General features: G+C 41.2%; 1 protein-coding gene across 2 annotated transcripts in view; it reads right to left on the reverse strand.

Moving 5' to 3' along the window:
• Nucleotides 1–991: 991 nt before the first annotated feature.
• LOC121319200 (engulfment and cell motility protein 2) overlaps nt 992–16,915 on the reverse strand; it is a 57,819-nt gene continuing 41,895 nt past the window's right edge. For both annotated transcript variants that reach the window (XM_041256399.1, XM_041256398.1), the window contains 12 exons: nt 16,191–16,241; nt 15,074–15,196; nt 14,252–14,377; nt 13,337–13,441; nt 12,751–12,859; nt 11,669–11,805; nt 10,739–10,902; nt 7,279–7,391; nt 6,454–6,561; nt 5,950–6,032; nt 5,481–5,558; nt 992–4,231 (listed from right to left, as the gene is read on the reverse strand). In XM_041256399.1, coding sequence (XP_041112333.1) covers nt 4,031–4,231; nt 5,481–5,558; nt 5,950–6,032; nt 6,454–6,561; nt 7,279–7,391; nt 10,739–10,902; nt 11,669–11,805; nt 12,751–12,859; nt 13,337–13,441; nt 14,252–14,377; nt 15,074–15,196; nt 16,191–16,241 — 1,398 coding nt within the window. In that variant the 3' untranslated portion in view covers nt 992–4,030. The remainder of the gene's footprint in view (nt 4,232–5,480; nt 5,559–5,949; nt 6,033–6,453; nt 6,562–7,278; nt 7,392–10,738; nt 10,903–11,668; nt 11,806–12,750; nt 12,860–13,336; nt 13,442–14,251; nt 14,378–15,073; nt 15,197–16,190; nt 16,242–16,915) is intronic.

Consider the following 16,915-nt stretch of genomic DNA (forward strand, 5'->3'; position numbering starts at 1 on the left):
TGAGGGTCTGGAATCAACTCCCCAGTAATGTTGTTGAAGCTGACACCCTGGGATCCTTCAAGAAGCTGCTTGATGAGATTTTGGGATCAATAAGCTACTAACAACCAAACGAGCAAGATGGGCCGAATGGCCTCCTCTCGTTTGTAAACTTTCTTATGTTCTTATGTTCTTATCTCCTCCGTGGTCAAATCTTCCTTCTACCATTTTCGAAACATCTCCAAAGTCCGTTCCTACCTTTCCCTCCCGGATGCGAAGATACTTTGTCATGCATTTGTCTCCTCTCGACTCGACTGCTGCAACTCTCTATATGGTGGTCTCCCGGCATGCACCATAAACCAACTGCAGCTAGTCCAGAATACCGCTGCCAGGATCCTTACCAGATGTAAAAAACGTGATCACATCACCCCCCGTCTTGCCCAGCTGCACTGGCTACCTCTAAAGTTCAGGATTATGTTCAAAACTCTCCTGGTCACCTACAATGCCCTTCATCACACAGGTTCCTGCCCGCAAGCTGAGGTCCTCTGACTCTGGCCTGCTTGTTATCCCCAATCAAAAATGAAACACACTTGGACACCGCTCATTCAGCTTCATGGCTCCGACTCTTTGGAACTCTCTCCCAGCTTTGGTCCGTGATGCTCCCACTGTTGCTCGCTTTAAATAAACTCTCAAGACCCACCTGTTCTCTCTTGCTTTCCATGCTCTTTAATGCTGATATCTGCTATTAGCTGCTGCTACTATTTCATGTATTATGCTACTATCATGTATTATGCACTTTCAGCTGTATTTAATGTACTAGTTCATGTATTATGCATTTTTCTGTATTTGAAGTATTATGGATTTTCTTGTTTTTACTGCATCTTGTAAAGTGCTTTGTGGTGGTGGTCCACTATGAAAGGCACTATATAAAATAAAGATTGATTGACCGATTGACAGAAGAGATATTATTAAAAACAAGTTATACTTCAAAGAAAGACACAAGACTTTACATCACTTCATCAACCCTGAATTTATTCAGACAATTCTTAATAGTCTCAGTAAAGCAACGTAAACTATACAGATATGAATCATTTCTATATATTTATATATTTGTATTACAACAGTTCACTCACTATCATCACTAGGGTTACATGTTCGAGTCTACTCAGTAACACAATTAAAATAAGAACTCAAAGTTACCAATAAAACAATATCCACACTCCGTACCACTGCCATCTCAAAGACAAACAACCCGTTAGTATCCTGTTCTGCAAATCATGGTCAAATAATAATAAAATGGAACTGGACACGTTCATTTCTGTAACTATACCCCTTGGCAGGTCATTTTTAGTCATCAAAATTTCCATCTTATAAACCCTTGTCCCTTAGAGACAGTTATATTATGGAAAAACTGTTAATAGCAGGTTAGTTTAATGGTGTAATGTATGGAACCCATATGGGGTTAAACTCAAATTACAGCAGACTAGTGTAACCTACTGATTGTATTAATAGGGAAAAAAAAACAAGTGAAAACTGCAGGATGCTGTTAAGTAACCATTTGATTGCTATCCAGCCTGTCCTGTATGTTTATTATTGTTCATTAAAGACTTGGCACCACAGATAGACCTCCTGTGCCCCCAAATTCAAACTGTATAGTCCTTTACAAAAATATATTCTCATTAGCAACAACACAATGAATACTTCATGGCATGGTGTGCGTACCTAAATTCAATGGTACTCTTGAGCGTTGACTCAACAAAAACGTCACTATTGTCACAACAATTTGTGTTATTTAAGAACGCTTTGTTGCATTCCTAAAGCTCTCAACGGTGAGTTTAGGAATGCAGCCATACTAGCTCTCAACGGTGAGTTTAGGAATGCAGCCATGAGGACTTCAGAAACAATGTTAAAGACACGGAGGAGGGAATGGGTTTTGACTTCTAGTTTCTATCCAAGGTGGTCAGTATGGTGTGTCACACATGACCAAGACAGTCATTCAAAACCTGTCTGTAATATTGAGCTAATTGTTTCCTTTTCTTTCTTTTTAAAAGTCAACAAGGAGTTTAAAATGAGAACCCCCAGGCTATTGCACAGAACCTCGCTGGCTTGTTATGTGCCCGCACTCTACATCAACTAGATAAGCCACCGCATGACGCCAGCTTTGCATTATAGAATACTTCTTGGGTGGCATCTGCTTGTCCCTGCCCATTTAAAGTGTGTGCTACAGATGGCAGGCATTTTTTGTATTGTATATGGTCAGGACCTATAGTTTACAGGTTAAGGACACATATTGTCAATGAGAAAATAGACATTTGAATCAGGTATTGTTTTTATGGGACTTGGAAGAATTCTATGGTTATTGTTAAGCACAGTGGGATCTTGCAGGTCAGTTCAATTGGATAGAAGTCTTTATCCTCCTTATATGATATTGCATGTTTTAAAATACATTGTGATATTTGAATTAATAACATCCTGTGCTGACAGTTACAGTAAACCTGACCTACAGAACAGGAAGTCATTGGGTTACCAGGTACAAAGCAACTTTTGAATCTGTTGTGTTGTACTTAACCAGCATTATAGTAAAACAAAGCAGTGCCCAGAGATCTTCAGCACCAGCATAGGGTAATGCTGCCAATGTTAAGACGTAGTAAGAAAATTCAGATTTGAACAATAAACATACAAAATTAGCATTATTAATTGTCTGGCTGGTATAAGAAATAGGAACACGGTTTTGTATTCTTCTTTCCAGATCTCTTATACCCCTTTGAAATAGCATCATTGTAGTGCATAGCAGCTCCAGGTTATTGTGTACAATAGCAGTCAAGCTACACTAAAGCAACACCGAGGCCTAATCTGGAGCCATTGTATCAGCTCACTTATAACAGCAACTAAACACTGAAGAAAATTAATACTGCATTTCAATTTGGCTCCAAGAAATCCACCAAGTATTTATTTGTCAACGCAAGTTCATCGCTTGTGCAATAGGGGCACCAACTGATCCTGTCCTGCCAACGTGATCTCCTTGCTCTGTCAGTTGTGTTGGTCCTTCATTAAACCAAGCTACTCACACTTCAAACTGCACATTTCCAGTCGTACAGTAAAATGCAACAGTGCTGGCTACTTTTTTTAATCCATCGTTCAGCCTTCTGATTTTATTACACTTTACAGTCCAGTTTGTTTACATTCCTCAAAGTTTTTTTTTTTGTGTGTAGGCACAGAAACGTCCACCCCAGACAGGCACACTGCTGCTACTACCTGCAGCAGTTGGAGGTTATAAGCAGCATCTTTCAAGAAGTTCATTATGTCATTAAAAAGCACTTGTAATGAATGGCAGTTCATATTAATAAAAGATTATATTAGGAATGAAGGTTTACGTCATTTAATTTGAAAGCAGAATCATATTTCTAGTAATTATAGGTCTCTATTAAAGTAATCAGGGTGTTTGTAAAATCGATTTCTTCAGATAAATCCCATTATTACTGTAAACATGTCAACCTGCTATCCCAAGATAAAGAGCCAAGTTGACTGGGTTACTGCCTTCATATTTCAGCTAGTCTTGAAGTTTTACCTTAGAATCTAAGATTGACTTAAGTTATGAAAAATGGAATGTCACCTGAAAAACATTACAACCCAATTTAATTACACACAACGTATAGTACCCACACAGGGCGAGGCCAGCTTGCTGTCTCCATGGCAACAGGGCAAGAGAGATCTGCACACAACAGGACCAGTCGAAAAACTGTAGTTTGGAAGAAAAAAAATTAAGGTTTTACTTTCTATTTGAATTTAAAAAGGGGACCCTGCCAAGTGAGCTGAAATTCCCTCAAAGTGTACACATGTATACAAGAACTTTTTCACTTTTAAAAAGGGTCCACATAATCTCCCCTCACACCCTGGTAGTCTAACTTTGAGAACACCTTTTATTAGGAGATCTTAATAGCGAGTTTCCCTTTTTCAAAATGAGCCTGTTAAAAGGTGTTCCCACCACAAGAGGGTGCCCTTTCCAGCTTGAGCCCTGCCTGTCCCCTCCGCCCTAGGGGGCGCTGTCTCTCTCTCAGCCATAGTGGTAGACAAAGTTGTAGCTGCTGGGCTCTTTGGGGATGGGGGGCGGGGCCTCTGGAATCTGGATGTTCTCCAGGTCGAGGAGGCGGAGTTTCATCTCCATGCTGAGCAGAGTGTCTAGGTCACTGCGGGTCAGCTCACTGCCCATCTCCCGTCCAATCAGTGCGCTCAGGCCGTCTGTCCAGACACAGTACTGCCAGAGACAGGGGGCAAGCATGATTAAAGGGAAACGGATCAATCATTATTATCCACATTCCGTATTGCTACTTATCCTACTTATAGGAAGGCAAATGCTGATCTACCAATGTTATATATATCTAGTGAGGTAACAGGAGTTGAAGAGCAGCTCCTGAACCATCTTAACACAGACAGAGACACCAGAATAAATATACCAAGAACCATGTAATCACCACAAGGGGCAGCACAAAGAAAGAAAAAAATGAAAGAAGAAAAATAAAATACAATCTAATCAGTCTTTGAAATAAACTCCTTTTCTCTTTACTGTCATCTCATTTTTCTGTTTGCAATCATTCCGACTGCTTCTTCCTGTGAGAGCCATAGCCATCTATCGATCAGTTTCCTTGTTTTACTGGCAATACACTGCTGTGCACTAGATGGCGCTAGCTCTTGTTTAAAGACACATTGGCTGATCTAGCCTACGGTATATGTGTTTGTGGCAGCCGATTAGAACAGCGGAACTCAGATCATAAAGTAAGAGTATTTGAGTAAATGCATTAAGAATCATCTCCTATTATTACAATCATAAGAAGGTACAGAAGATCAAACGGAAGCTTTACTGTAGCTTTCCACTGACCTGTCAGCTTCAACATGAGCCCAGGTCTGTGAGTCTGCTGGGTTTGACAGTATCTGGGACCAGCTTGTAAGAATTATGATTACCATTTACTAGTTCCAAATACCAACATAACATTCTTCACTGAATGTTACTTTTTAGTTAGAATATGTGCCACTAATATTAATAGAGAGGCAATTGATCAGATTTCCTGAACCCTGGAGAGATCTCTCAGACTGATTCACCGATGGTCCACGATGATCCTGGAGGTATTAGAGGCTTCTCTGTCTGTGTCGCCTGCATGCCCAGTATTTATACTATATGGGCTCAGGACATACGTGACTACAGTCTGTTTTTATTATCATACTAATTATCAATAGAATGTAGCCCTTGACTCCAGTCAAGTGCAACCAACCCCTAACCAATCTCTTTACAAGGTTACCCTGGTTAACTGTTTATCACATTTAATAACATACATTTCTGCACATGTTTTATCTCTTATGCCAAGTCTCCTCCAGTAAGCTGGTTTAACATTTTACTCTCCTCTGATATTTGCAATACATTTTACTCTCGTCTGATATTTGCAGTACATTTTATTCTCATACGATATTTGCAATACATGTTCACGAGCCGCTCTGGCCAGCTCTCTCACCTCGTATTTGTTTGGTGCCACGAAATTCAGGGCCTCGTCAGGATCATGAAGGATTGAAAAGGCGAGCTCCAGCACCTCCTGTGCAAGGAGTCAAAAAGCTCAGCAAAGACATTCAAGACCTTTGTCACTGAATTTATTCAATTTCATAATTTGTTAGATTTGATTTTTAGAGCTCTATTGAAGCCACAGGGGTGTTTTTATAAGTCAGCAGGACACATTAGTTATCAAGTTTGTCTTTAAATAAATACATACTTTCCAAGCTTTTCCTCCAGTCTTTAATTAGTTTTACAAAACTAGAACCAAACAACTAGGTTGTGTATCCCCAGTTCTCTTAAGCACTCTCAATGTGTTAATGTTTTAACATTAGCATGATTTTATTTCCCTCTCAAAACACAGGAGTTCATTAAAGAATGAAGGATGTGCTTTGACAAGAAGACGTGCTGTACTGTATTGAGGGGGTTTTTAGGACCTTGTTCTGCTTGAGGGCGCTCTTCTCTTTCATGTGAGGACAGTCCTTCCCAGTCACCACAGACTTGATATCAGCCACTGGGACTGGGGGCAGAGAGAGGGAGAGGGTGAGCGAGCAGTTCTGTATCCAGCAGACAAATAATTAATCACATACTGTACTTTTTTTTTTTTTTTTAATAAACAAAGATACTTCTTTTTTTCTCCCATCACTTCCCATGCATTTCAAGATTTATATCAACTTCAATTTATCCTTGTTATTTAAAGGTGGGAGAAGCATTGTAGCTTATTAGTGAAATAGTGATTTGTTTTACAATTACTCCTTCCTTCTCTATAAATATATACATACTGTATGTCCTCTTATATGTATTCCTTTTCAGTTGCTCTTATACAGGAATATTGAATTCTGTTAAATAGTGTGCAGCTGCTGTGTTTAGGAAAGTGAATAATAATAGTGATGTGGCTCGCCCCCTGGTGGCAGCCTGTGAAGCCCCTCCCTCACACTCACTCTTTTCAGTCAGGGACTCGAAGGGCACCTCCCCCTGTGGTGGCTCCTCCAGATCTCCATAGTGAAGGACCTTGTGGTTCAGAGAGAGGCGGCAGAACCAGAACTTCTCTGTCAAGAGAGGGGGGGGGGGATAAACCACAAGACTGGTACCGAATTCCTTATACATCATTCCTATCTGGCACACTGCTTTCTCTCATTCATTATTCTACTGCTGCCTTCATGAGGGAGGGGGGGGAGAGAGAGAGAGAGGACTCAGCCCGGACTGACTTTAGCGTGGTCTGTATCCATGACTACAGAGATTCTATTCTGTAGGTGTGTCTGTATGTGTGTCCTGTCACAAAGGAGTGCTAACCCTGTCTTTAAAAGCTCTGACACTTATAGTTGTTTGTTTTTTTTGTTTTTTTGTTTTGTTTTGTTTACCTCAATTCAACATGTGCACATATTATAGATGTTACTAATATTACTCTACGGGTCTGATTGCAGTGAGACCATTCGAGTGATCCACTCCTGCAGGAATTACCTCTTAGCATTGTATGTTGGCATATCTTCAACTAAAACAATTCAAGATTCTCAGCACATGGTACATTTTATAGTGCTTACATATGCTTTGTTTTATTGAACTTGGCTTTGCTGTTACTATGGGAAACATTAATAAGGAAATAAAGATGGAGCAGTAATGAGATAGTAAAGATTTGAGTTAAGAAACATGACTGATACGTGGGTAAGGCAAGCTATGTTTTTTAAATCCTTTCCATTCCACCTTTAACTTGCTGTAGCTCCCCTCAGCTCTGCAAAGTGCAGCTGGAGAAGCCTCTGGGGCCCTACCTTGCCGTCGGCGGTTCCCGATTTTGCGGAAGCAGCTCCCCTCGCACAGCCGGTTGAAACGCTGCTGTTTAATCAGCTCCAGGATCTCAGGCTGGATGCGTTCCCGCAACTCACTGGAAAGACACAGCGGAGACGAAGATAACCATCAGACATCTCACGAACAAGACTGAGGTGATGTCTCATTGCATCTGTGGCAATGTTGCCCGCCCCTGTGTGTATTTCGGTGTTATATGTTGCGTGTTGTGTATTAATGTTGGTGTATAGTCATTGGTACATGGGATATAAATGGGTCTGTGGAACACAAGTTGTTTAAAATGTTTATTTGTATTCGGGCACAAGGATTGCACAGCACTTCACATGCAGGTAAAATGTAATAATATGCGAGCACAGAGAATTGCACTTTATTAATTCACGTGCAGTTGTACAGAGACTCCAACTGAATGATTGATTAGCAATCGAGTCTCGGTACAGCTGCATAAAAGCTGCACATTTTCACTCACTTGGGGTTGTGTGTTCGGTGTGTGGAGAACGGGATTGGAGACAGAGGTTATAATAATAATAATAATAATAATAAGAAGAAGAAGAAGAAGAAGAAGAAGAAGAAGAAGAAGAAGAAGAAGAAGAAGAAGAAGAAGAAGAAGAAGAAGAAGAGTTCAATATGAGCTCACCATGTTTGTCTGTGTAGTCTGTTTTGTTTGTCTCTATTTTGGCGAAAGTGCTATGTCCCGTGTTTTGTTTGTCTTGCAACCTTTTGTTTTCTGCTTGTTTAATTATTAAATGCTGAGCGGTAACAATCGCTCAACTCCACCAAACTCCACCTCTGTTGTTTATTTCCTGGGTTCTGGTCTGACGTCACCCACTGCAGCCATCATTGTCACAGCATCACACAGATCTCATGAAGAAGACTGGGGCGATATCTCATTACATCACACAGATCTCATGAACAAGACTGGGGCAATGTCTCATTACATCACAGATCTTATGAACAAGACTGGGGCAATGTCTCATTACATCACAGAGACCAAATGAACAAGATTGGGGCGATGTCTCATTCCACAGACTTATGTCTCTCTTCTGACACTCTCAACCTTCAGCGCAGACAGCTGCAGGCTTTTATATTCTGGCCGGGGGTTAACTAGCTATTAATTAATTACCTTATTACATAGTCTGCACAAGATTAATAAGGATGTGTGACTGGCAGCTAGTTAAATTATCAGTAGCTGATCAGTCATGCATCCTCACGAGGTTTTAAAATCAAACAATACTCTTTGTCACTTCTGGGGAAAAAATTGGGAAATGTGTCACAGTAATGCTGGTGTATCACGGAGTAAAGGATATTCATTGCAACAAATCACTTTAGAACAGGGGTTTTCAATATTTTTAAGCTGCATACCCCTTTCCAAAATATGTAGTCCACTGCTAATCCCCACCTGTCATAATAAAATGAAAACAGAAAAAAAAGGTCTGTACAACAACATGATACAACAAAACGCACACGCCTTGAAGTGTGTGATGGATAGAATTATAAAAGTTACAGTATTATAACGGAAAGAAATATATTATATTTACTTTTTGATAAAAAATAGTCCCTCAAACAGGTTTCTAGTTGCTGGAAACATCAACATCCTTTTATTGTAATTACTAATTAACTAAAATCAACGAAGCCAAGTACAAGGTTGTCCTGGAAGAAAACTTGCTTCCTTCTGCTCTGACAATGTTCCCCAACTCTGAGGATTGGTTTTTCCAGCAGGACAATGCTCCATGCCACACAGCCAGGTCAATCAAGGTGTGGATGGACGACCACCAGATCAAGACCCTGTCATGGCCAGCCCAATCTCCAGACCTGAACCCCACTGAAAACCTCTGGAATGTGATCAAGAGGAAGATGGACGGTCACAAGCCATCAAACAAAGCCGAGCTGCTTGAATTTTTGCGCCAGAAGTGGCATAACGTCACCCAACATCAATGTGAAAGACTGGTAGAGAGCATGCCAAGACGCATGAAAGCTGTGATTGAAAATCAGGGTTATTCCACCAAATATTGATTTCTGAACTCTTCCTAAGTTAAAACATTAGTATTGTGTTGTTTAAAAATGAATATGAACTTATTTTCTTTGCATTATTCAAGGTCTGACAACACTGCATCTTTTTTGTTATTTTGACCAAAAATTTTCATTTTACCCAAACATATACCTATAAATAGTAAAACCAGAGAAACTGATAATTTTGTAGTGGTCTTTTAATATGTATATATAAAATCCCCAAAACAGAGTTCAGTAACGACCCAGCTGTTTATAAATGACATTTAAACAGGGCTTATTTAAAACGTACATATTTAATATGTTAATTAGCCATGTGTGCACTGAACGCTCTGTCACGGCTCATCAGTCTGGTGTTAGTGATTAAACGTTGATTACAAGACAAAAGCTTGCAATAGATTGGCAAGCTGTACTACATGAAATGCATTGTCTGCCATTTCAGAATTATTCCCAGTTTGAAAATCACTGCATTAGAAGGTGGCACATTACCAACAGATACAGATACCAACAGTAGCAGTAAATGCCACTGTCCTGACTGGTAAATTTTTACCTTCCAGCTGCCCCTTTATTTTGACAATTTCCATATCAAAAAGGCATTTTTGTTCTTTGACATTTTTCATTCTTAGCCCCCAAGAAAATATTTTGGGCAGTTTTAAAAAAAAATGCGCTTTATTTTTTACAACACAGGTTGATGTTGGTGCTCAACACATAGTGAATTATGTTGGCCATGAATTTTAGCATTTTTTAGCATAGAAAAGACAAATCTCACATACTTTATAACTTTACCGTAGGCTAATTTTTATTTATTTATTTGTTTTTTAATCAATGATGCTGTTTTCATTTCACAAATCTACAGCACTTTGTCTATAATCTGTACTATAGTACGCAGAAGTACACATTTCTCCCATTCACTTGCTAGGTCACTCCATATCTCCAAATCACAGATTTTTGTCTAGCAAATAGATAAGTTTACAGCAGACGAATTTCAGTATTTTTAAGCACAAATACAATAGCCTACATTTCAACAGTCACTGCCGAAGCTGATTACTTATTCTTCCAGAAGTAATGGTCGGGGGTAACAGGGATACAAGGTTATATTTGCGCCGGGCCATGCTGTTAACAAGCCTGATCTTGTCGTCCAGGCTTTACTGTGAAACTCCCTGTAACCAGGGAGGGTGTGAGTGCATTCTACTGGACTGGAGAATAATGGCACGGGTGTTTAATTATGAATACGCAAGTGTAAACAAACAAGTAAAAAAGATTAGGCTGTCGTTAGACATGTCATGTTAATGCAAAATGCTATTGGGTCTGGTCTGGGAAGGGGGACACATGGGCGCGTTAAGAGAAATTCAGCTAGACGTTTTTTATTTCAGGGGGTCATTGGCGAGGCCTAGCGCGAACACTGGTCAGGGTGTGACTCACATGATGGGAGGAGACTGGAAGTCATCCTGGCTCATTCTCTCTGACTGCCTCAGTCTCAGGATCTCAGAGTAGCTCAGTCCGCGCAGTTTAACCTTGAACTGGTCCAGAGAGTTGGGCTTCATTCCCAGAGCGCGAGTGATCTGCTCCCGCACCACCTGCATCACCTGTACAGAGAGCACACACGCATCAATACAGACAGGGATCAACACACACACACACATCAATACAGACAGGGATCAATACACACACACATCAATACAGACAGGGATCAATACACACACACACACACACACACACACACACACGCATCAATACAGACAGGGATCAATACACACACACACACACATCAATACAGACAGGGATCAATACACACACACACACACACACAGAAACACACATCAATACAGACAGGGATTAATACGCACACACATCAATACAAACAGGGATCAATACACACACACACACACACACAAACAAACAGATAAATACATACACACACACAGAGATCAGTTCTGACACACAAACATCAACAGACACACGCGCACACACACACACAGATCAATTCAACAAACAGGTCATATCAATGCACACACAGATCAGCATACACAGAACATGGTTAAATTCTCTGCCCACATAACCTAAAAGCAACAGGGACAAGTAAAAAAAAAAAAAAAAAAAAAGGTGTATTTTGAAAATGCTGTTGCTTTTTTTTTTTTTTTTTGCAAAATGAATGTTCTTTTCTTTTCATTAAAATTGACAGGACTATTAATTTTTCATCAGAAAAGTACCCAACCAATCGTTTCCATTTCAGGTTTCATCAAATCTATGGTGCTCTGGCAGGGACACTAGCCAATTCAATGTGTACATAAAGGGGCACTCCAGCAGCCTGTCAGTCTGTGCTGAAGCCTCAGCCTCCTCTTTCACTCTCACCTTGTTGAAGTCCTCGGCTGTGGCTCTCATCTCTTTCCAGGTTTTGTTGAGCAGCTGGATGCAGACACAGAAGAACTCCTCCCAGGCGCGATCGTGAGTGAAGAACATGGGGTGATAGTCATTGCAGCCCTCGTTAGCTAGGGAGAGAGAGCATGGGGTGATAGTCATTGCAGCCCTCGTTAGCTGGGGGGGGGGGGGCGGGGGGGCATTACCCAGACCGTCTCTGCAGCAATGAGTCACGAAAAAAGATGATTCAGTGGCAAAGCTTTACCCAAGTGATTTTTAGACGGTCTGAAGACTTAAATACTATTCTGTGCTGTTATCAGGGAAACACATGTCTTTCAAAAATGCACGTCTGAGATCTACATAGAGAATGACAGCCAGGTAAGGCTTGATTATGAGGATGTTATTTATAACATGGCCTCTAAAAGCCTATTGATAAAACTTGGATGCCATTCTGCTACATAATTGGTCACTGGTGACCCCTACAGAACTTCCCATTGCAGTCTTTACAATCAATTAACTGACCATCTAAATACAAGGGACTGAAGCACTGCTATATGTTCATCTACCGAACCTTCATTGCGTGAACACCTGCTTACTTGCGTAGTTCACTGGAGCTCTCTTCTTCATTGTGCAACTTAAGATCCAGTCATTTTATTGAACTGGTTGCTCCCAGGGCATCTACAGTTTTGGTTGTCACTCATTTCAGTTTGCAACAGCCAAAAGTTCAAATTGGAACAGTTTGTATCAGAGGTTGCTTTTAGCTGTAGGGCCGACTCATTGCTGACTGACATCTGTACCTGCTAAGCTGTTGCTGAGTTGCATTATTTATGATTATGTGTTTTTTACTTCTTGTTGTGTTTTATGTTTGCTGTGGTGGTCTTAGCCTCTTGCCAGCTCGTCATTGTAAATGAGAATTTGTTCTCAATTGACTCATCTGGATAATTAAAGGTTTTGATTGGCTGACTTATGGAATTATTCCATTGGTAGAAGCCCTTCCTGCAGTAACCCCTCCCTCTCTCTCTCCTCTCCTCTTCTCTCTCTCTCTCTCTCTCTCTCTCTCGGTTGGAGACACTCACGCAGCTCTCCGACCTGCAGGATCTCGCACAGCATTCTCGTCAGCTCGATGGCGCAGCGCCCAAACGGACACTCGTGTTTATCTTCGCGGCTGCTGTTCTCCAGCACGATCTGGGAGGGCAGGAAACAGAAAGAGACGCTGAAAGGAGTGGTGCCCCCGGCTCTCAAAGGGGTGTGATGATGCACTGACCTCGTGATACGATACCTATTACGACATGCAGGCTGCAGTACCATATGCATCACGTCACATGATGTCCCGATTGGCTGATTGTATCACGACCAAATGTCATTTACTGATGGACCGCTTTGTTAAAAGACAAACATTTTATGCGATAGGTAGAGTATATAAATATTCATTGTATTTCTGGCCTATATAGAGCAGTCCGTTCTTTATCCAACAACTAGGGCAGCTAGTTCCTTACCAAGCTCGCATCCATGTTAGTTAGACAAGGCAGTCAATTTCTTAATCAGGTCAGCTGGTTCGCTAGATCCTTTGATAGCAAGCTCCTTAGCTAGGTTATCTTCTTGTGAGTGAGCAGCACCATAAGGTCCAGCCCCAGTTCTCAAGCTGGTTTCCTGACTGCTTACCCGGATGTAGGTGTCCTGGTGCCCCTTGGCCAGGTACAGCATGTTGTCCAGGGCCAGCATGCCTGGGGGAGTCTGGGTGAAATCCATAGCAGGGTTCACATGATTCTGAGGAGGGAGAAGACTCATCAGACTCACGCCACAGAGCAGCTACAGCACAGACTGCCACTGCTGACCCCAAGTGATTGCATTACATGTCTAAAAATATAGATGAGATTTGAGCTGCTAAGAAAGACAGACTCAATCATCTGAACGTATAACAAAGGATATACATTTATAGAGGCAGAAGAAGTAATTGAAAAACAACTCTTAATAATTCGTTTAATAATAAGTTACAATACTCAGCAATGTAACAGATGATAAAAACGCTTAAGCTTAAATTTGAGGGACAGCGTGCGACTCTCCAAACGACATTGTGAAAAAGACATCTTGTCTCAACATTTGTCTGCTTGATTTTGACCAACTTCTACCCTGATAAACCACAGCTGTATTATTAGAACATTTTACAGCACAGAGGATTCACATGGGTTGTATCAGCTACCTATCTGTGGTTATCTGGTACCAACAAATGTTTGATGAAACCAATTGACTGCTTAAAGTATAACAGTGTACATCATTTCTAAAGAATTTAGTTTACTGCCGTGTAGACGTTTAATAAAATGTGATCAGTTCTGAAAAAAAACTAGAATAAGTTTCAGTGTCTTACACTGAAAAAAATCAAGACAGGCAGCTGTTTTGAGGGATCATTCCTTTATTACTAGAGTGTTCTGCGGTGTTGAGTGGAGTTTTCTTTCCTATACTACTAGAGTGCTCTGCAGTGCTGAGTGGAGCTCTCTTTCCTACACTACCAGTGCCCCAGATGGGGCACATATTTGTAATCTTCAATCTGGATGGAGCCCTCATATTCAGCACACTCACAGTGAAGCCCAGCATCTTGTAGTCCTTTGTGTACATGGTCTTGCGCTTCTCTGTGCTGCTGCTGCTGGGGTCAGACTCCGCGTCAAAGACTACCCTGCGCAGCTCGAAGATGATGTCTCTCTGAGTCTGTGGGAACCGCAGAGAGAGAGGCTCAATCATCATAACCATCCGTACTAAAAAACACTTCAAGTCAAACAGTGCTGCTTCTGCACATCTGCACAATACCAAGACAGCGACCTATTCAAATTCTGTAAAAGAAGCATCAAAGTGCCAAGTGTGGTCCAGTGGTCAAAGAAACGGGCTTGTAACCAGCAGGTACCTGATTCAAATCCCAGCTCAGCCACTGACTCATTGGGTGACCCTGAGCAAGTCACTTAACCTCCTTGTGCTCCGTCTTTGGGGTGAGAAGCTGATGTAAGTGACTCTGCAGCTGATGCATAGTTCACACACCCTGGTCTCGTATCTTGTAAAGCACTTTGTGATGGTGGTCCACTATGAAAGGCGCTATATAAAGATTATTATTTATTTTATTATTACAGCAGGGAGATGCCGTTTCATATATCAGGCAGTTCCGTTTGAATAACAAATTCACTTCTTACATTGCAGTGTCCTGGCTATAATATAATATGATAACGTCCCCTTGTTTCTCCTCACACTCCAGGTAACAGCAACCACTATAAGTTACACAAGGACATCCACCCCACTGAATACCACCTTGCAAATAAAATATTGCAAGCTTTAAATGTAAGTTGGTTGCTGCACAGTATTTACAGTAATGTTCCGAATATAAAGTACGGCATACAGTCAAATGAGTCTGTTTACCTGGTCACTGGGGTCCATCTTGGTCATCATGCGCTCCTCTAGAAGGTTAAAGGTCAGCACCTGCAGCACATACAGCTGGTGTGCCATCTCCGCCTTGATTGGACGATTCCCACGGATGATGTGCTGGAGAGCGAGAGAGACAGAGGAAGAGCGCGAGAGACAGAGAGCGAGACAGAGAAAGAAAGAGTGAGAGTGAGAGAAAGAGGAGAGACAGTGAGACAGAGAGAGAGCGAGGAGAGAGCAAGAGAGAAAAAGACAGAAAGACAGAACAAGAGCGTGAGAGACAGAGAGAGCGAGACAGAGACAGAAAGTGAGAGCGAGAGACAGAGGTGAGACAGTGAGACAGTGAGGAGAGAGAAAAAGAGAAGGAGAGACAGAGAGACAGAGACAGAGAAACAGAGAGTGCGAGACAGAGAGCGAAAGAGAGAGAGAGAGAGACAGAGACAGAGCGAGAGAGAGATAAGCAGAAATCAATATTTTGGAGAGGATGCTCCCCCCCCTTGTGCATGCCTCTGATGTTGGCAGTGCTTCACTGTTATTGATAATGGCACAGTCTTCAAGTTAAGACTAAAGATTTCCCCCAAACATATGCAAGATGCTACTGCAAGTGGGCTAGTAAGTGTCATTACAAGACACTAAAAGATATAATAAATGGTTGTCAAGTTGATGCTAGATCAGATATATGCAACACAGGCATATATCTTTATAGAAGCAAGAGCCGGCACCATCTAATGATCTCCCTCTTTGGATCAAGTTTCCTCGTTTGTTTTTTTTTTCTTGATAATACACTGCTGTGCACTAGATGGCACTGGCTTTTAATTTGGCTTTCTAGCCTAGGTTCCACTTGCTTGTGGCAGGCATCTAGAACAAAAGAAATGCTCCTGAACTCTGCAACGAACCCAAAAACAACTTTTTTTTTTTGTTTTGTTTTTTTTTGACTAACGGTAAAAAAATAAGTGATTGTGATTTAAAGTTGTGTCACAGAGGAATGTAAATTAGGTATTTAACCATTCCCAATACAATCAGAAATCAAAGGACTAGCAAACTAACTGTGCTCAAAGGGAAACGCTTTATTCAGCTCAGTCACCTGCAGTTATGCGCAGCGTGCTGTACTTACATTCAATATGATGGACCTCAGGTGTTTCTGCACAAGAGTGCTGGCCATTTCCTGCAGAGAAAACACAAACACTGGAGTGAGACAACCATGACAGCTGCTGAACGGCATCCTGGGAGATGTAGTTCAGTCACTGTTCCTGTTAGCCTCAGAGAGACAGGTGGACTACAGTATTTGGAGATTGTGTTTTTACTATAGGTATATTGTTTATGAGCTTTTTTTTCTTAATTTAAAAAAAGTTGTGATAGTACAGTTAAAATCAAAGAACATTTAGAAAAAAATACTTTTCTACCACATACAAAAAAAAAAAAAAAAAAAATCTGTTGTATAAAGATATGTACGAAAAACAACGTGTTAGCTCACTAAAGTCAAGCACGGGAGCTGCAGTGCTGCCTCCTGCCACCAGAGGGGGCAAATGATATCTCTGAGCAACAGTGAAGTGTCTGGATGTGACAGCAGGATCTGATGTTCACTGCATGTCATAACCATTCCACCCACTGAGAAAGAAGAAATGCTCTGGGAACAGGGCTTCAACCAGTGGATACAGATCAGTGCACTCTGTGTTTCTTTCTATAACAGCATTTATAACAAAATATAAAAAGATTTTACATCGCAGGCTATTAGTGTGAAAGCTGTATTAGTTTTCAATTATGTTCACAACAGCTCAGCAGAACTGAAGGGCAGTGGGTCTCCGATTCCCCAAGCCAATCTCCTCTTTACAGCCAGCA

This window comes from Polyodon spathula, chromosome 8 (assembly GCF_017654505.1).
Source record: "Polyodon spathula isolate WHYD16114869_AA chromosome 8, ASM1765450v1, whole genome shotgun sequence".
Taxonomy (NCBI): Eukaryota; Metazoa; Chordata; class Actinopteri; order Acipenseriformes; family Polyodontidae; genus Polyodon; species Polyodon spathula.